The 18,973-nt window shown below is 39.1% G+C and overlaps 1 protein-coding gene across 1 annotated transcript; it reads left to right on the forward strand.

Moving 5' to 3' along the window:
* Positions 1 to 1,667: 1,667 nt before the first annotated feature.
* SFRP4 (secreted frizzled related protein 4) lies at positions 1,668 to 11,334 on the forward strand. The gene is made up of 6 exons (XM_019710216.2): positions 1,668 to 2,433; positions 3,693 to 3,773; positions 3,864 to 3,929; positions 5,862 to 6,060; positions 8,530 to 8,593; positions 10,474 to 11,334. The coding sequence occupies exons 1-6, from the start codon at positions 1,989 to 1,991 to the stop codon at positions 10,657 to 10,659; spliced, it is 1,041 nt and encodes a 346-aa protein (XP_019565775.2). The 5' UTR covers positions 1,668 to 1,988; the 3' UTR covers positions 10,660 to 11,334.
* The last annotated feature ends 7,639 nt before the right edge of the window (positions 11,335 to 18,973 follow it).

The following is an 18,973-nucleotide window of genomic DNA, read 5'->3' on the forward strand; positions in this document are numbered from 1 at the left end:
GAACTCCAGACATTTAAAGGATGGGCAGAGAATCAGCCACTTGAGATTGAAAATGAATCACCACAGGGAAGTCACTGACCCAGGGCAACTTCCTCAGTTACAGGAGTTTTTGGCAAGTCAGTGTCAAGTATGGGGTAATAGATTGAGTGCTAAAGCAGGACATGAAGAGGGAGGTGGGCTGACAGAATCTCCTGATGAATCCCTCACTGCTGCAACCCCACTTCCCTAAATACTAGGGGTAGACTACCAATGGACTTAATGGGGTAAGCAAAAAGCTTTACAGAGAAGGGCTTTTAACTTCTCACCCTCTTGAAGGACATGCCATGGAAAACATTAGGGAAGCACCTGATGTGTGACTTGGTACTTGCAACAGGTTCAAACTGGCTGCAGACCGATGAGCCCTCTCCAAGTTTTCTCTACTCAACCAATTCACAGGAAAAGGGCAGGCACTTTGACTCTTTCTCAAAACTGTATCTTCTTCCCTCATAGTAACTCAGACTGAAAATCTTTTTCACTAAGCCAGGGGTTTAGTATCATCAGATTTTACTGGTGGTAATGCCTTAAGAGAGAAAAACCTGTCTGCCTTAACTTCAGATTGCCAATGAAACTGTAATTTTAAATATTAACATTCAGAGAACATGTTTTCATATTCTACTGCCCTAAGAAAATACCATATACCAGCAATCTTACTGCCTGAAGACATGTATCCTCGCAACAATAGAGCCACCCTTTTCTATGGATAGCTGAACCAGCGGTTGTTTTCACTACCTCTTCCTAATAAAAATAAGAGAAAAGAGAAAACAGAACATACACACTTGCTTTCCATGCTACAGCTACTTACTCAATTTAAATAACAGTTTCCAAGCACCTCAAAAATGAAGATTTTAGGCTGCTGGGCTGGAAATCATTTGGCATGGAGGGGGAAAGGCTTTCAGACTGTGGTGTCCGAAGTTTTCTCTGTTTTCTTCTGGGTTTCATTCATGTTGAAGAGAGGAATGGGGAGTTAGAAGAAGGAGGAGAGTTGGTAGATGGAAGACATTTCTCAAACTAGAAGATGCTATTGCACATTCAGGCAGTTCTGTTCCTGGTGCAGGTACAGACCAAACGTCATTCTGGGAAAACTTGAGCCCAAACTAATGCGTACTAGCCATGACGATAACAACAAAGTCCATAAAACGTGAGGCAGGGGTGGGGTGGTTTGTTTTATAATGTGTCCATCCTCTGCCAACAACTTCTCCCGGTCCCACACGACTGTCTCATTACTCAGCTCGTCTCATGCCCCCTACTGGAGAAATCAAGTATGTTTCAGAAATAAAGGGCAGCAGATGTTCCCATTTCCCTCGAACTCTGTACTTGGGGAACCTGTAAGGCAGAAGGCTGCAAAGTTCAACTCTGACTCAAAAGGGCGTCTTTTTCTCTCTTGAAATCCTTTCTTGCACCCTCTTGGATCCGGTGTCGAAAACGATTGCCAGCGGCTCTTTTTCTTGGTCCAAAGAGAAAGGACTGGCCAGACTAAAAAGGAGGGACTTTGGGGGAATGCAGGATTCCAGCCCTGGGCTGTGGCCCGTTGGAGATGATGTCACCGCTTCTGCGAAGAGAGGGCTGGGGGTGGAGCGGCCGAGGGGGAGCCCGCGCCGCGCCTTCAGCTGCCAAGGGAGCGTTCTGAGCTCACGTCAGGGGAGGTATCGGGATAAATAGGCTCCCGCAATGGCCGTGGCTGGCTGCGCTGGGAGCTGCCGGGTCTGGGACTGGAGCTGCCAGGGTGAGTTCGCGCCCCGGAGGCTGAGGGCTGACGCCGCTTGTGCTCCGTGCTCCAGACTGCTGATATCCCCGGCCAGCCCCAGCGGCCCCGCGTCGCTGCCGACGGGAGTTTGGGGAGTCCTGAGCCCTAAAGGACTTCCTCCTCGGAGAAGGGATAGCGAAAGACTGGAGGGGCGGGAAGAGAAGGGCCCTTTCCGCCTGTCGGGGTCGCGGTGCAGGACAGTGCCATGCTCCTCTCCATCCTGGCCGCGTTGTGCCTGTGGCTGCGCCTGGCGCTGGGCGTGCGCGGCGCGCCGTGCGAGGCGGTGCGCATCCCCATGTGCAGGCACATGCCCTGGAACATCACGCGGATGCCCAACCACCTGCACCACAGCACGCAAGAGAACGCCATCCTGGCCATAGAGCAGTACGAGGAGCTGGTGGACGTGAACTGCAGCGCGGTGCTGCGCTTCTTCCTCTGCGCCATGTACGCGCCCATCTGCACCCTGGAGTTCCTGCACGACCCCATCAAGCCTTGCAAGTCCGTGTGCCAGCGCGCGCGCGACGACTGCGAGCCCCTCATGAAGATGTACAACCACAGCTGGCCTGAGAGCCTGGCCTGCGACGACCTGCCTGTGTACGACCGCGGCGTGTGCATCTCGCCGGAGGCCATCGTCACTGACCTCCCAGAGGGTGAGGCCAGGGGAAGGACAGAGGGGTGGTGATGAGGCATTGTTGGCTGTCGCTGCCCCATGAGAACCCAGAGGCTGCACTCACAGCTGCCAGCGGGTGGTCGGTCAGCGTCCCATCCCACTTCCGAGGGTTAGAGGAATTGGGAAGGGCTGGTGACTTTACTTCCGGAAAGGTCTCGTTTCTCTACAGGAATTTCAGGAGCTGAAGAACCCCAAGTCCCATAAGGGGTGGTGGTGGTGGTGGTGCTTACAATGGGAGCCAGTGGGGACGTTTTCATTTACAGTCATAACGGAATGGTAATAGCAACAGTAGCAAAGAGGTGTGTAGGGCTTATGGTGAGTGGGAGCTAGAGGTAAACACTTTACACATACCATTTAATGCTTGAAACAATCCCACCAGGATTCTTCATTTAGTGTTTGCTCTTGAAAGCTCTTTCTGAAAAAGCAGTTCCAGTCATCACTCCCCACCGGGAGCCCAGTTTGTAAATTTAGTCACCCTGGAAAATTGTAATGTATTTCATGGTCTTTGACCAGGAGTCAACATCTGTGACATCTTAGTTACCTGGATCTCATCTTCCATTTCCTTCTTTGCTCTTTGGTCATTTTGCTGCTTTTCTGGGAAGAAGGAGAAGCTTTAAATCCACTTGGTGAAATGAAACCTAAGAATATTTTTGCATCCTTTTATCCCTGACCCTGGTTGCTGCACATTTAAAGAGATTACGGTGTTGCTTTAGTAGTTTCTCAAGGTCTACCTCAGAGCATTGCCCAAAACATGAAGGAAGAGATCAGGAAAAGATCGAAACGCCTCTCTAGTTCAGAGTTCTAGAAAAACCTATTTGTTGCTTAAATAATATAAATGATAAAGGGTTGTGCTTGTTTTGGATTATGTAGCTGTGGACTGTTTCTGCACTACAAGATGTGAGGTGGGATTTGAAAAAATTCTGCTTATTTTGATTAGTATAAATTGTCAACTCAGAAAATCAACATTTTACAATGGATTTGAGAAGGAACGACATAATTTGTCCCAATTGGCTGGTTAACATCAGTTTGTGCTGGATAGGCAGCCTGACCTGAAAGTCTTCTTTCCTAAGCCCAGGGATTTCCATATGAAAGAAGTAGTCAACAATCACGATCCATTTTCACTATTTAGTATTCTCTTTCATGATGCTGTTAGTTTATGTCTCCAGATGGTTCCTTATTCTAGCTGGGTAAACAGACCAAATCACTGACCACACCCATGTGGCCCTGTGTGTGTTTCAGATGCCAAGTGGGTCGACATCACACCAGACATGATGGTACAGGAAAGGCCTCTTGATGTTGACTGTAAACGCCTTAGCCCTGGTGAGTTGGTCTTCAAGCCTCTGTTTCCTTCTCCCCAGAGTGATTTCTGAATCCTTTTCCAACTTTTTGTCTTTCTTTTGTCTTCTGTAGACCGGTGCAAGTGTAAAAAGGTGAAGCCAACTCTGGCAACATATCTGAGCAAAAACTACAGTTATGGTAAGTCGTCTAATGAGACCATTCACTTTGGGACCTGGCACATTACAAAGCCAGGTCTGCTGGTCATAAAGTAAAGAAGAGGGTTGGTGATTTTTCTAGTTAACTATATGTGTTTCAGATGGCACAATAACAACTGTACAATTTCTTGCTTTTCTGGGTAAATCAAATAAACACAAAGTAAATTCCCCAGGTGAGGACAGTGAGGTGGCTCCCATTGCACATCTGACATGATCTTACTTGCCTAGGTGAGAGGTGCTGCTCTGCCAGGACAGCACAGCTCACCTGTTCTCTTACTAAGATTTCATTGCTGCGGGAAGGATGGGTGAGTGATCCATGGAATCATTATCTGAGACCCAGAGGCCCAGGAATTAAGACCTGCCCCTGTATCTTTATACTTATAAATAGCTGTGAGTATTTAACATCTTAAAGAAATGATGGGAATGTGTTAATCACAAGACACTATGGCTATAAGTGTTAACAGTTTAAATGCCTCTTCACTCTTATTGGGGAAAAAAACAGTCAGCACTTTCTTCAAAAAATAAGTCAATCATTCTATTTTGAATGTTTTGAGTAAATTTAATCGTACTATCATCACTTGAAAGTAAACTTAATTAAAATATGTTCTTTTAAAATATCTATTTGGGCCATTTTATGATTCATTTCATTTCTTAAATTATTTCTGCTGAAATAACTAAAAGTGGGGGGAAATGTTCATTTTATTTACTTAGTTTTCCATATTTCAAACTGAAATTTTATATCATAAGAACCTTTATATTATATACACACATGAAAGTAAGAAGATCATGACAATATAAAAGTCTGAAAAAATAATCTTTTCTTTAGGTTGTCAGATTTGAGAATCATACTTAGCCAATATGGGTAATTCAACCAAAAAATATATATATACGTTCTTTTCTAGTAGCTTTCTGTTATTTAAAACCATTCTATGTAGATATGGTATCTTAACCTGATCTACTTAGTCCCTCATCTGACACTATCCATCCTTCTTACTAATCTGAGTTTTACTCTCACGCTGTTCTCTGGGGTGTCATAGCCTCAAAACTACTTTGATGATGAAACCATTTCTATATAAATCCTTTGGCTCCTTCATAAACCAGCTTCCTAGGATGGAATCCAAGACAGATCCTTACTAGACTGATTACAACTCCATGACAGGCAGTAATAGCAAGGGACCAAAAGAGCCAGAATGTAAAGTGTGATCAGACACAGTGACATTCACAGCCATCTGTAATAACAGTTCTATATCCACTAACCACAGACCTCACTTTGACAGTCTTGGAAATTAAAGGATTGAGAACAGTGATCTTCAGAGACTCCTTCCAGTCTAAAGTGTTATTGCTCTAATAACTTCCTCTGGGACAGAGGAAGTTCAAGCCTCAGATGGGTGATTAAACCACAAACTTTAAAGTTGCTTCTGAATCAGAGTGTATAATTCTCATTTCAAATCATCACAAAACAGAGTATAAACAAATATTTGTTTCTATGAAATTTTTATTGACATTCTGTGTAACTAAATTTCCTGATACATTTTGGGGGGTGGGGGGAAGCTAATTTTAGAATTATAGAATTTTAGGGCTGAGAAGGATCTGTAGAATTCTCTAATCAAACCCTGTCTGTAGCCCAGTGAGGAGCTGTCGCTGACTCAAAGGCAGAAGCTAGGCTAAGCCTGCTGTCAATTTACTTTTACGTCTTGCAGCGTGAGTCAGAACTTCGAAGACAATGTTGACAATATGGGAGGCCTTACATTTACCATATGATTGTGTGGGCTTTCTGCCTGCATTTGGGCAGCTCAGACATGACCATAATTACAGGAGTGATTCCTTAAGAGAGGTTCAGGAGTTGGCATGAATGCACCATCCCTATTTTTCTCCAAAGGCTTCAACAACATTTATATTGATTTTTAAATTGCAGTCATTCATGCCAAAATAAAAGCTGTGCAGAGAAGTGGCTGTAATGAAGTAACGACAGTGGTAGATGTGAAAGAGATCTTCAAGTCCTCATCACCCATCCCGCGAACTCAAGTCCCACTCATTACGAACTCTTCCTGCCAGTGTCCTCACATACTGCCCCATCAGGACGTTCTCATCATGTGTTACGAGTGGCGCTCACGGTAGGCATGGTGGGCAGGAGAAACTACACACAGCTTACGAAAACATAAATCCCATTTAGCAGTCATGGTTTAAAAGACGAAAACCAAAACGGCACCAGCTTTTTTGAAAAACAGTTTTAATAGATACGTTTGTTGGGATGTCCATATATCCTAAGTATCAATTAATTCTTCATAGAATTAAGGAAATATAGAAATGTGAGTTTTTGAATGGAATCTTTAAAAATAAATTTCATAATTCCTTAAATGATTTCAAAAATTTATAGGCAGATAAATTACTTTGAGTAAAACCAATTCTTTTCAAATTATTCAAATCCATCTTAGTGTGGCAAATATTGAATTTTTTAAGGGCTGTTTAGTAACTTACAGATCAAGTAAATACCATTTGAGACTACAGTTCTCCACATTTCCTTTACATACATTTAGTTTGCATATTTATTTGCTATAGTATTACATACACACACGTACACGCATAATCACTCATATATGCTCATATCTCCAGCTGTGTGTGTCTCCCCACATCTCTTTCTTTAGCATCTTTTTTTATATATTAGTACATTCCTTATATTGTAAAAATAAAAAACTACAGCACAGGTTCCAGGATGAGCCCCATAACTTGCTACAATATACTTATCCAGCAAAATTACTTATTTTTATTTAACAAGTCTTCCCTTTGATTCTCTGCCACTAATGGTTATATGTTTGTTTCTTCTAGATACAGCTCAAAACTTTATTTCTAAAAAACAAACAAAAAAAAACAAACAAAAAAAAACCTTTTGAAACTCACCTCCCCTGCAAAGTTTCTGTGTTCTATCAGTACTTGGGTACCCTCCTCATACCACATACACCACCTTGTGCTCTTGGTTTTAAAGCTGTTCTACTTATATCTTGCCTCTCTAAAGAAGCTGAATAGATGAATGTTGAATGAATTTCTGGGCTTGTCTCTTGCATGGTGTTTCTATCTGCTACCGTACTAGGTGGAGATCTGGGGATAAACCAGGTTGCTAGGGATTAAATTCTACTTAGACAGAAGAATGGATTAAAAATGAATTAAATAATAGCTTTCATGTCATCTTTCCCAAGTTTTGTAAATTTAATGTAATTCTGATCAAAATCCCAGTAAAAAATTTTGTGGACAATTGGGATTTATGTCTTCACAAATGACGCAATGATCATTTGGAAGAATAAACTAGTAAGGGCATGTAAATGAGATTTTGAAAATAAAACGGATGAGAGGAAATCTGCCTTATGAGACATGCAAAATCAGTACAATGCTACACTTCTTAAAACAATGTGGTGCAAGAGTAGACATAAAGATAAACAACGCAGAGAAAAAAGTCTTGAAACAGATTCTAATACATAAAAAATACTTACATAATGTAAGAAATATCACAAATCAATAGGAAATGAAAATATTACTTAGTGAAAGTTGCAAATATTTTTATTTGGAAAAATACTACATATTTTCACTTTATACTACTATAAATCTCAAATGGATTAAAGAGATAAATATTTTTAAAACTTAATCAAAGGGGATAAAATTAGGTAAATAAATATATGTTATATGAATGGCACGATACTTTGTAAACATAAAAGTAATGTAAGAAATTCCAAGGGAAAATGTCAGTACATAAATCGGACCACATATTAGCATATATATAAAAATCACAAATAAAAATAAAAAGACATAAAAATTGAGAAAATACTCTCTCAAGAGTAAAGTTACTATTTAAAACAGTAAGACTGCAATATAGAAATATATGTACATAAATCTATACAGACCAGATCAAGAAGAAGAAATACAAATAGTAAATAAAACATTGAAAATTTTATCTCCTTAATTCCTCAATCCAAATAAAATTAAGATTCAATTTTCACCTAGTCTTAATATTAGTGAATTGAATGAAAGTTCAATCATTTTGAAAACAATGTGGCAGTATACATTGAAAACCTTAATATACGAAGTGTGATATATATATATATATATATATATATATATATATATATATATATACTCTTTGACCCAGTAATTCTACTTTCAGAAATCTGTCCAAAGGAAATAATAAGCCAGTGCACAATATATACAAGGATATTCAATGCAACACTGGCAATAATAGCTAAGCAAAAGATAGAGGTTCAAGAGTAAATAAATAATAAAATATATTATGGATCTCCATAGTTGTAATATTATTTGGTTATTAAATTTATATTTTTGAATTATTCTAATTACATCAGAAAATGCATATAATACAATGATAAAAGGAAATGTATGATATTAGCTAAATATACAGTGTGATCTAAAAATAAATATATAGGTACATAAAAGGAAAAATGAAAGGATATACCCATAAAGTATAAATGGCGGATTGTAGGGTTACTGTCTATTGAAGAATTTTTTTTTTAATTTTTGTATTTCTAAACTTTACTTTCATAACCAGAAGTTGCTTATTAAGATAAATTACTCTTTTTCAGGATGATGCTTCTTGAAAATTGTTTAGTTGAAAAATGGAGAGATCAACTTAGTAAAAGATCCATAGTAAGTACAATTAGCAATACCAGGAATATAGATGTAAGTGCATGTAAAGAAATTCTGTAGAATTTGGGTATTTTTCTCATTCTTTCATCTCCAGGCTATCATAGGAGCCATCAGTAGCAGCAGTATTTGTCTTTCAAATAAGTAGTTATGAGTATTTTTATTGTAAATCTGTCTTCAACTTCAAAGACCAATTTGGTTGCATTCAATACTGACCTATTGGTTATTTTCATATTAAATTTGTTTTTGTTTTTCTTTTGGTTTCTTTATTGTATTGTATTTAATTGTTTTAGCAAACAGTCAGGTACTTGGGCAGAAGTAGTATCCAGAGGGATTAAAACAGACATGTACGTGTAGGGGTGTGAATACCTATTTCTAAAACTCATCGCTGTACAAAGCAGAACCTTTCCTCTGTATTTAAAATAATTTTAAACTTTTATCAAAGTAAACTATATACGAAAAGTAATGATTTTCTATTTTGTACATCTGTAATTTTAGTGGTAACATCATAGAAATATTGGTAATTCGGTTACAGGAGTTAGAATAATTTTTTTGCCCAGAGATGTGAAGTCATACCACAACTAAAGAAATAAGGGCATTAGTTTGAAATCTTTAAAGCATCTCCTCTCCTGAAAATATGTTTAAATACATTCAGGAGAATTTGTGTTTTCAAGTTCACAAAGGTACTGCTACTGCCTATGATTTCTTGGTTTGCATGAATAAAAATTCTTAGTTAGGGGAGCATATATATTAATACTGACTTATGGAGAACATAGTTTCAACACAGCCTTTCCTACTCAGTGCATTTCTGAATAAAAGATCCAAACACTACTATTACATCTGAGCTAAAAACTCGAGCTACTCAGGAGCACACTTAGTCTTACTAGACAGAAAATTCTGGCTGCATTAGTTATCTGGTTTCCAAGACTACAGTAGATTAGAAGTGCCATAGGGGTCTGAGGGGAAAGAAAGCTTTCAAGAGTCACAGCTGTTTGGACCATTCACTTTAGCAGAAAATATTACAATATATTTCAATACATATCTGAAGATATCACCATACAATAGCAGTAATGAGTTTATTTTTTTAGACTACCCTAGGAGGGTGGGGACCGGCTTTTTTATTTCATTGTATTTCTCATGCCTAGAACAATGCTCAAACTCTTTGTTGATTGAAATATACTCTAACAAGTGGGGATGTGTGTTATAATAAAAAACAATATCTGTTCAAGTGGAATCACTCTCATTTTTTTTCTTACATGCAACTGTTTAAATAAATAGTATTTATTTATATTATAAATAGTAAATTGTTTTCTATCAAGGAAACTTAACTGTCCAGAATGATGCATTTCCCATCCTTTCTGGGAAGCTAACACTTGAGTGAATTACTAGATGTAGGTGGGGCTTCTGTCTTCCATTGGATGTAACAGAATTAAGTGAATTCCTAAGTGTGGTAAGAGGCCTCTGATTTTCAGTGGGACTGGATAAATTTCTTTTAGCCATGTCAACCCTTTTAAGAGGGCTTTGCTGTGTAGGACTGTTATGTAGGAATAGGAAAAACTGCATGGGTTAGGGCCTTGGAGTCTGACTAGTGAACTTGAATTCTAGTTCTGATATTTACCAGCTGTGTGACCTTTTGCAAATAGCCTCAGTGAGCTTGTTCCCTGGTCATGAGTCTGGTGTCCACCTAGAAGGGCTGTTGTGAGTTTCAATGAAACGAATGCATGTCAAGACTCCATTATATACTCAGCACTTAGGGAAGCTATTATAATTGTTATCATGATTAGTATGTTACAGTGAAAACAGTTTCATTAATTCTGATATTAGCTTGATAGCATACAGGGGTGAGATGTACTGGACAGTCATGTTTACAAATTGCCTCCCAGCAGTGGGAAGAGAGACTACGCGAACAGCAGAGGACAATCCAGGACAAGAAGCAAACAAGCGGGCGCACCAGTCGTAGTAATCCTCCGAAACCAAAGGGGAAACCCCCTGCTCCCAAGCCAGCCAGTCCCAAGAAGAACATTAAAACTAGGAGTGCCCAAAAGAGAACAAACCCCAAACAAGTGTGAGCTAACTGCTTTCCAAAACAGAGACTTCCTCTCAGGGTGAGGCCAGGCGCTGACCCGACAGCTTGTGGATGGCGCATGCCCTTGCCTTAACACCTACAGCATTCTTCATAGATACATCTTGCAGCATTTTTCCTAATGATATGCTTCAGTTTTTCTTTTTAAGCCACGACAAGCCATAGTGGTAGGTATTCCCTTTGGTATGGAAGGTATATGAACGCTGGTCCAAAAAAGTTTACCGTATTCAGTGGCCTATGTGCATACTCTGTGAGAGCTCCATGTGGGGAAATATGCTTTTGTTCTTACAATTTGACCTAATGTGTGCACTGTAAAATAAATGCCATATTACAAATAAAACACCTAATTTTTGCACAATATGTTTTATTTCAGTTTGACTTCTGTTGTTAGAATCTTAGTGGTTTTTAAAAATGTGATTGAAAATATAATGCTTCTAAGAAGGTAAGCAAAAGGAATGAATGTTTAAAAGATTTTTATATGTTTACTGTTTGCAGAAGAATTTTTGTGATGAAGGGGGACTTTTGAACAATCTAGAAAAGTAGGATATGGAAAATTTTAATGAGTTCTTTTTTACAGTGAAGACTTTCTGCTCTGTTTTTAGCTAGAAACTCTAAAAAGTTAAATCATAATAATGATAAATAAATAAAAGGGAAAGACAGGCAATGTCTGGATCTTTGTTTTCTGGTTACCGTGCCATGGTGCTTCTCATCAGGGCCCTTTAAGCAGCAACAGAAACAGTTTCTTTCTCCTGTTATGACCAATTAGGTACAAATTAGTCAGCACCAACTATTTTACACCTGTGGGTGTGGTACTCGGCTCACTTCCCAGGGCTTCTGAGGGATTCTGAGGCCAAGCCTCTCTGCTGGCTGGTAGTGCTTAGAAGGGGGCCACGGGTCTGAGGAGGCAGGGTCAGGAAGGACCCAAGCAGCTGGTTCTCTACCTGCTAATGCACTGGTGCCACACACAATCTCTGCACCTGGAAAAGGCAACTGTGGTCACTCGTCCACCCACCATTCAGTAATGTGGGTGTAAGAGTTAAATCTCCTTTCGCTATACTATAGTTCCTGCTTCTCAGAGAAGGGGTGAGATCCATGTGGCATTCATCCAGATAATTAAGCACATAATTCAATTTCATCTCTGGAGCCATGGGGACACAGAAGTAATGTGTATAGGTAAGCCAGGGGAGAATGGAAGAATAGAACTAATGAGAATTCTGGTACGGGCACCCATTTCCCCCTGAAAGTGTGTCTGCCTGCACTGCTACCCCAGGGCAGCAGAGAAAGGAATCCGTTAGATCCACCCACACAAGGGTATCAATAAAATCTGCAGGGTGTGCTTCTGTTGTAGGAAAGACAAACCTCTTTGGCCCTTAAAGAGTTTAGCATAGATCTAAACTAAAGTAACTAGGAAAAGCCACTAAAAGGTACTGCTAGCCTAGTCTACCTCCTTAGCATAATAGGAATTCTGTGGAGGAGGGAAGTTAGAAATGGAACTCTATGGAAAAGGAGAAAAAATGCTTATGTGAAACCTATTTTTTAAAGTGCAAAACAATGTAATAAGAATTTGGAGATGACTTCACAAATTTAAACACTGTTTACTTTGAAGATTTAACTGAAGTCATATACTGATTATTAAACAAAAACTTAATCAGCACATTTATCAGTTTGATGAATCAATAAAGGATTAACCAGGCCACCGTTTGGTTTATGAAACTGAACATCAGCCCACACTAAGCATAATATAACAAATATGGAAGTGGACTTTGTGTGAGAGCTAAAAATTTATTTTTCTCACTTAAAGATTTCTCCACCTAAATATGTGTGAGAGGAGGTAAATATAAATATATGGAAAGGAAAACTGAGGTTCTATCTCTGAAATGGGAATTATTTGAGAGTTGTGTTACTCTCATCAAAAAACTTATTTTGCAATATGTTTATCAACACATTTTATGATAGAGAACAACTGAAGGCATTTATTTTGAAAATTATTTTGTTGGTCTTTCAATAATACAGTAAATATGTATTTTCTATAAAGCATTCAATAAATGCACAAAATAAGAAATAGTGGAATTAAAATCCTACCTAATCACATTCACCACAATGAGGTAATCACTTTCAGTATTTTTGTATGTAATTTTCCAGTTATTTCCTATGCATTTATATAATGATTCGAAAACATAAAACTAGGAGCCTATTATACATACTCTTTCATAACCTGCCTTCTTCACTCAGCTCTTTACTGAGATCATTCTCATGTCAATATAGCTAATGCTACCCATTTATAACGCTGTGTTATATTCCATGGTATGCGTTACACAGCAAGCTGTTGTGTTATTAGGGATTTACTTTGTTTCTTAACTGAACATACTGAATAACTGAATAAATATCTTGATAGCTAGTATCTGTGCACATTCTTAGTTAGTTCTTTGGGATGTTTAAGTAGCATCGCTAGGCTGTGGAATGTGTCCTTAAAGGAAAGTTTTTGGTCATACTGTCAATTATCCTCCAGTATGCTTGGACCTTAGATCGATCAAAGTCCTGACTTTCCAAATCCTCACTAAGATTGTTTCCTCCTTCCCATAGTTGTTATAAGCTTTAAATGGGAACTGGATGTCATCCTGGGTGAAGCTACTCTTCATCCGTGAGTCATAAACTGACAACATTGTCAGCACTCCCAGCCTCTAGGCAGCTGGGAAATGAATGATTGAGCTTCTGGAGGGATGTATAGTAGATGATAGATAGGTGATAGATAGATGATAGATAGATAAATAGATGATAGATGATAGATAAATAGATAGATAGATAATACATAGATGATAGCTAATACCTACCTACCTACCTACATACATACATCTATACATACATACATGAATATATAGATTTCTTGATTTCTGGAGAAAACCAATGCAACCTTCTCAATTTGTTTAATGAATCAAATTTAATAATATACCTCTCATCAGCTAGAGAAACCAAAGAATTAGGATTCAGCAGAAGTGCCAATAGATTTTTTTTCTCTTTCCAGCTTTCTTTTAAGATACATGAGAATTTAGATAAATGACCTTAATTTCTTTCCAGTTCTAAACCAATGCATTCTGGTTTTTGTCCTTGGATGCTTACAAAATTGTGCACTGCAAACTTAGAATAAAACTCCTTTACTTCAGCTAGTGCAAGGGTGCTTCTGCTTGATGGAACCAGTCCCAAATAAAAAGGATGGGAACATTTTACCACAAGTCTCTACCTGCTGTTATCACCAATTCAAATAGCAAAAATGGTTATTTGAAAGCATGGAATAAAAAAACGTTGAATGGGACCTTTTAAGTCATCATCTAGCTTGCTGAAGAAAGGCTGTGTCAGGGCTTGTCTGATGTCTCACATCTAGCTAATGAAACGTCTGGGTCCCCAGACTCACTCAATTTTAGCATACCAGACTGAAGTGTACTGATGTTTTGGGAACAGAAAATCATGCTATTAGAAGGAATACTTCTGGTTCTAGTCTGATATGTGCTAATACAGACCATATTTCCTAACAGGAAAATATTTTTTGAAAAATGCATTTTATACTGAGATATGTCATGTTATATTTACATTATGCCAACCAAAACTTTTAGTTGTTACCTTTGTGACTTAACTGATAAGCAATCAATGCTGTGTTCTCCAGATCAATAGAGTACCTGAAATAGAGTATCTGCCTTAAAATTGGTACCCCCAAGGAGGTGCATGACAGTAGGAGGGCAAGGAAATAGCTCCCCTTTTTACTATCCAGACAACAGAGATAAGCAAACAGAAAAAATGAAAACAAAAGCACCTAAAAATGTCGAAATAACTACCCCTAATGTTAAATTAGCATTTTAGTATGGATCTTTTCAGACTTTCTCTGTTTGCATGTATAAATTTAATGGCACATGAACATTTTTCCCTGCAAGAAATACAACTGAATTTTTATTTCTTCACAGATGTATAGCATGAATGTATCAGAGTTTATTTTGACAATAACTGTGAGAATGGACTTTTAAATGTGGTTCCCAAGGCATGCTAGGGTAAGACAGATTTTTTTGTGACACAAATATTTTTCCACTATTATTGAATTCTCAAGACCAGAATGGGGCATAAATGGGGTGTTTTTGCATTTTTTAATGAACATGTGTTACTTTTACACTAGAAGATATTACAGAAATATGAGGGCGGGGGAGAGAGAGAGAGAGAGATGGATTTAAGCCACAGAGACATATGAACATGAAAATTATTTCATTGATTATGTTTGTTAGTCTGTGTCCTCAGAGGAGCAGACACCGAAAGGGAATTAAATTAAAAGTGAAAGGATTCTATTAGAGGAAACACCTGTGAGAGAGAATAAGAAGAGAAATGAATAGGGCAGAGGGAAAGAACGTCGGGGGACGCGTTTTAGACTGCCTCTGTGTCTAAGGAAGGTTTGGCAAGGTTACCGGGGAGCTGTGAGCCAAGCATCAGGAGCCCCTCATCTCCTAAGAACAGCTCTGTCTTCATCCTGCTGCACTCAGTCACTGACTGGAAGCAACCCATGGACAGCCCTGTTTGGATACAAAAGTAGCAATAGATTTCAGACTGTGGTGTCTGGATACCTGGTTACTTTTGGTCCCTGTAGTTGGAGTCTATGACTCACATCCCAATGGACATCACAATACGAGCATTAGAAAAACATTGAGATGTTGCCACTATGTTTTCAGCATGATCTATAAAGTGGTGGTGCCAGGCAACAAAGCGTCTCTGTCCAACTTCCGTAATTGCCATCAATACACTATTTGAATCCCTAAATCTCAAAAACTCTTATGTATTCATGTCCTTTTTACACCTTTTATGTTTTGTTTCAAATTTATTGAAAAGAAAATGTGTTGATTACAGCTGCAGTTCTTTCGTATTTATTCTTCTACCTAAGAACAGTCTCTTCATAGACAATAGTTTAGTGGTTACCAGAGGGTACGGGGGGTGGGGGGTGGGAGATGAAGGTAAGGGGGATCAAATATATGGTGATGGAAGGAGAACTGACTCTGGGTGATGAACACACAATGGGATCTATAGATGATGTAATACAGAATTGTACACCTGAAATCTATGTAATTTTACTAACAATTGTCACCCCAACAAATTTAATTAAAAAAAAAGAACAGTCTCTTTATACTAGACTGTAAGGAAACATTTTTTAGAGGTAATTAATGACAATAAGAAACTGCGTTGTGTAATTTTGCCTTTACCTGTTCAGACAGCATAAGCATAAGCCTAATATACCTAGCTGCTATATTTGTATGAGAACAGTTTTATAATTCAATAACCCTAAAATATGTAGCTATAATATCTCGATGAGAACCTCTTTATAATGGCAAGTTTGAATCACATTAGTGATACACTTTGAGAGATAAAAAGAGCATACTTTTTTAAACAATTAAATTTAGCTAACAGCAAACTTATAACCAGAGGGCTGAACCAAAATCTCACAAAATTGTAATAACATGAATAATACAACAAGGTGTAAAGAACTGACATTAAGCAAAAAACTGTTTTATGAATAAAATTCCATGATGGTACTAAGAAATATCTAAAATGCTGTTGCTAAATCAAACAGATGGATTTTTCAAATTCATTATCATTTTTAGTCCCCTAACAATTTCAAATATTTATTATGTCATTGAAATATTTTAGCAGCTGAATAGCATGTGGGAAATTACCTAGTAAACTTTCTTCCTTTATTGAAAGCATTTGAAAAACTGGCTTGGGAGGTCATCCAAAGTAGCCTCCAAGGGTAAGCAAGTTCAGACACAGTTTGTGCAAGCATCAGACTCAGTGGGGCACTCCATTGAAAAGAAAGGGCATCAGGAGAGTCCAAGGAGAGGACCATAAAATAGAGCAGAGCATGTTTTAGAAAATTTGTCCATTTTCTACAGAGCATCTGCTTACAGTAAACAGGATCCAGGGAAGGGATGTTGGAAAGTATCAGGCTCTGATCAAGAGCTTCAGGTCTCCTGTCTTGAAAGGATGCTACAGGTGCTAAGTAAGGCCATCAAAGGATCTCTGGCTTCGGCGTCAAGGTGCATTACTAAGCCAGTGCTAAAGAATGGGACCATTCTGTATGGTGCAATTCATGAAGAAACAGACCTCATCCCAGCTCTGTTTGGCTGTTGGGATAGAGGCACTTCCCTCACAGGCATACCACTGCCTACTTTCTGAGCCAGTCCTTGTATTTGGACCCATCTCCTCACCATCATGTGCTTCTCATCATGCTTGCATATCTCAGCCCAGAGATTTGCAGTCCTCAATTGCCTTGGCCAAAACGGCCCAGAACATGTGTTTTCTGCCTAACGGCCAGCTGAGATTCAACATCAGCCCATTTAGCTGGAGCCCTGACAACTTCTAGCCTTTTCTCACCTTTCTTCCCAGGGGCAAGAAGATATTCCCAGTACTACTAACCCCAGGCCGCATATTCCTGCTTTTTGCTGTAGTGTCACACTCACTAAATTTCATTCTCTCAAAACTAACCTCAACACAAACTAAAGTTTAATTGACTATATCTCTTTGTACATTGATTATTATACTTCTGACAAATAACCTCAAGACTAATTCTATAATCTGAAAGAAGTAGCCTTTCTTTATATTTTGCTTATAAAATCTTTGTAGAGATATGTACACACACACACACACACACACACACACACACACACACACACACACACATATATATATACATATATATAGACAACTGAGTGAAGCATGCCATCTGCTGGTGAAGTATGTTATTAATTTTTAGAGTGCTGTTTTAATGCTTTTGAAGTTCTGGACCATTCAACACAATTATATGTATACCTAAATATTACCAGGCATGTAAAGCAGCAGATAAAAGTTTGATTTGAAGGAATGGGGAATGTGAAGGAAGTTAGAATGGTGAAGATTTCACTATACTTATTTCTCTACACAATCCAAAGAAAGCCAATATTTAATTTACCTTAGTATTTAAAAATTCATTCTGAAGAAAAATTGAAAGACATCCTTACTGATAATTCACATGTAACTAGCTTTTGTATATTTCACAATTCAGATGAATGTCCACAGGTGTGCTTCTTATAGTGTTGGAATAGTAGAGTTTAGACGTGAGTAATGTGTTACTAATACTAAATGATCAAGAGGTGATGTCAGCAAGATGGCAGAGTAGGAAGTGTTGGACCATCCTCCCCTCACAAACTCATGAACTCAGAAACAATTCATGAACAAATTCTCTTCGTGAGAAATCTAGAAACTAAGTGACGTGTTCCTACACTCTAGATGAACATGAAACTGGACTCAATGAAGCTGGTAGGGAGATTTGGGACATCTTCTGGCTGGAGTCCCTGCCCCCAGTACAGCACTAAACAATCAGAAAAAGATCCCCTAACTCTTGGCTCCTCCCGGGGGAGTGAAGGAGTTTCTTCACACCTCCAGTGCCCCAAGTTTCTGAGAGAATCTCAGAGGACCAACTTCTGTCTTGTCAGTCTTAGAATTGGATGGATCCACCACAGCCTAACAGCCTGGAGGAGAACAGAGATGGCAGCTTGGAATGGCAAACACCATAGCTTCCTCTTTTTCCCAGTAAAGATAAAGCAAATGGAAAAAAAAACAGAGATCTGGAGAGAGGCCCCACATCACATACAGGCAGCAGGGCCATATGGGGTCTAGCTCTAACAATGCATCCAGACTCTGCTTCGGGAACACAATGTGGACACCCACTTTTTTTCAGGCAGGGGGCTAGATGGGCAGGGGCAGGCCCTGGCCACACTGGCCTAGAGGGCATGAATATCTAAGACTGAGTGCGGATTGCAAACTGCACATGGACACATTGTGCATTCCTCAGCACCCAGAGGACACATGTGCCTATCTCCATGTCTGGGCTATTTAGGCAGAGACTGGGTCATGGGTGCGTGTACCTGGGGGCCACACCACTCTGCCAAGAACCAGACGATTCCAAAACAAAGGAGCCTATTTCCCTGAAAGCAGATCTTGTTGAATCTCAGAAGCCATGCCTGCCCAGCTATACCAGGGAGTCTGCAAATGAGAGGCTAGGTTATAAGAGAAGGACTGCATCCCTCCCAGATGGACAGCATGGCCATAATAAAAGAAAAAGTTGAGTACTCAGCTTCCTCTTGGGGAGGGAAAGAGTAGAGCTGCTTGTATAGCACCCCAACTTCTCCAAAGAGGCTTTACAGATGACTGACCTTGGTCTTGCCAATCTTAGAACTTCGATGGCTCCACCACATACTAGAAGCCTGCGGGAAAATGGAAATAGCAGGTTTGATTTGTAC

Source organism: Rhinolophus sinicus, linkage group LG09 (genome assembly GCF_036562045.2).
Source record: "Rhinolophus sinicus isolate RSC01 linkage group LG09, ASM3656204v1, whole genome shotgun sequence".
Classification (NCBI taxonomy): Eukaryota; Metazoa; Chordata; class Mammalia; order Chiroptera; family Rhinolophidae; genus Rhinolophus; species Rhinolophus sinicus.

Bases quoted from the DNA above. Each gene is read 5' to 3' on its own strand.
- SFRP4 (XM_019710216.2), top strand. From the start codon at position 1,989: ATGCTCCTCTCCATCCTGGCCGCGTTGTGCCTGTGGCTGCGCCTGGCG. The intron at 3,774-3,863 runs GTGAGTTGGTCT...TGTCTTCTGTAG, and splicing joins CTGTAAACGCCTTAGCCCTG to ACCGGTGCAAGTGTAAAAAG. The intron at 6,061-8,529 runs GTAGGCATGGTG...ACTCTTTTTCAG, and splicing joins TGTTACGAGTGGCGCTCACG to GATGATGCTTCTTGAAAATT.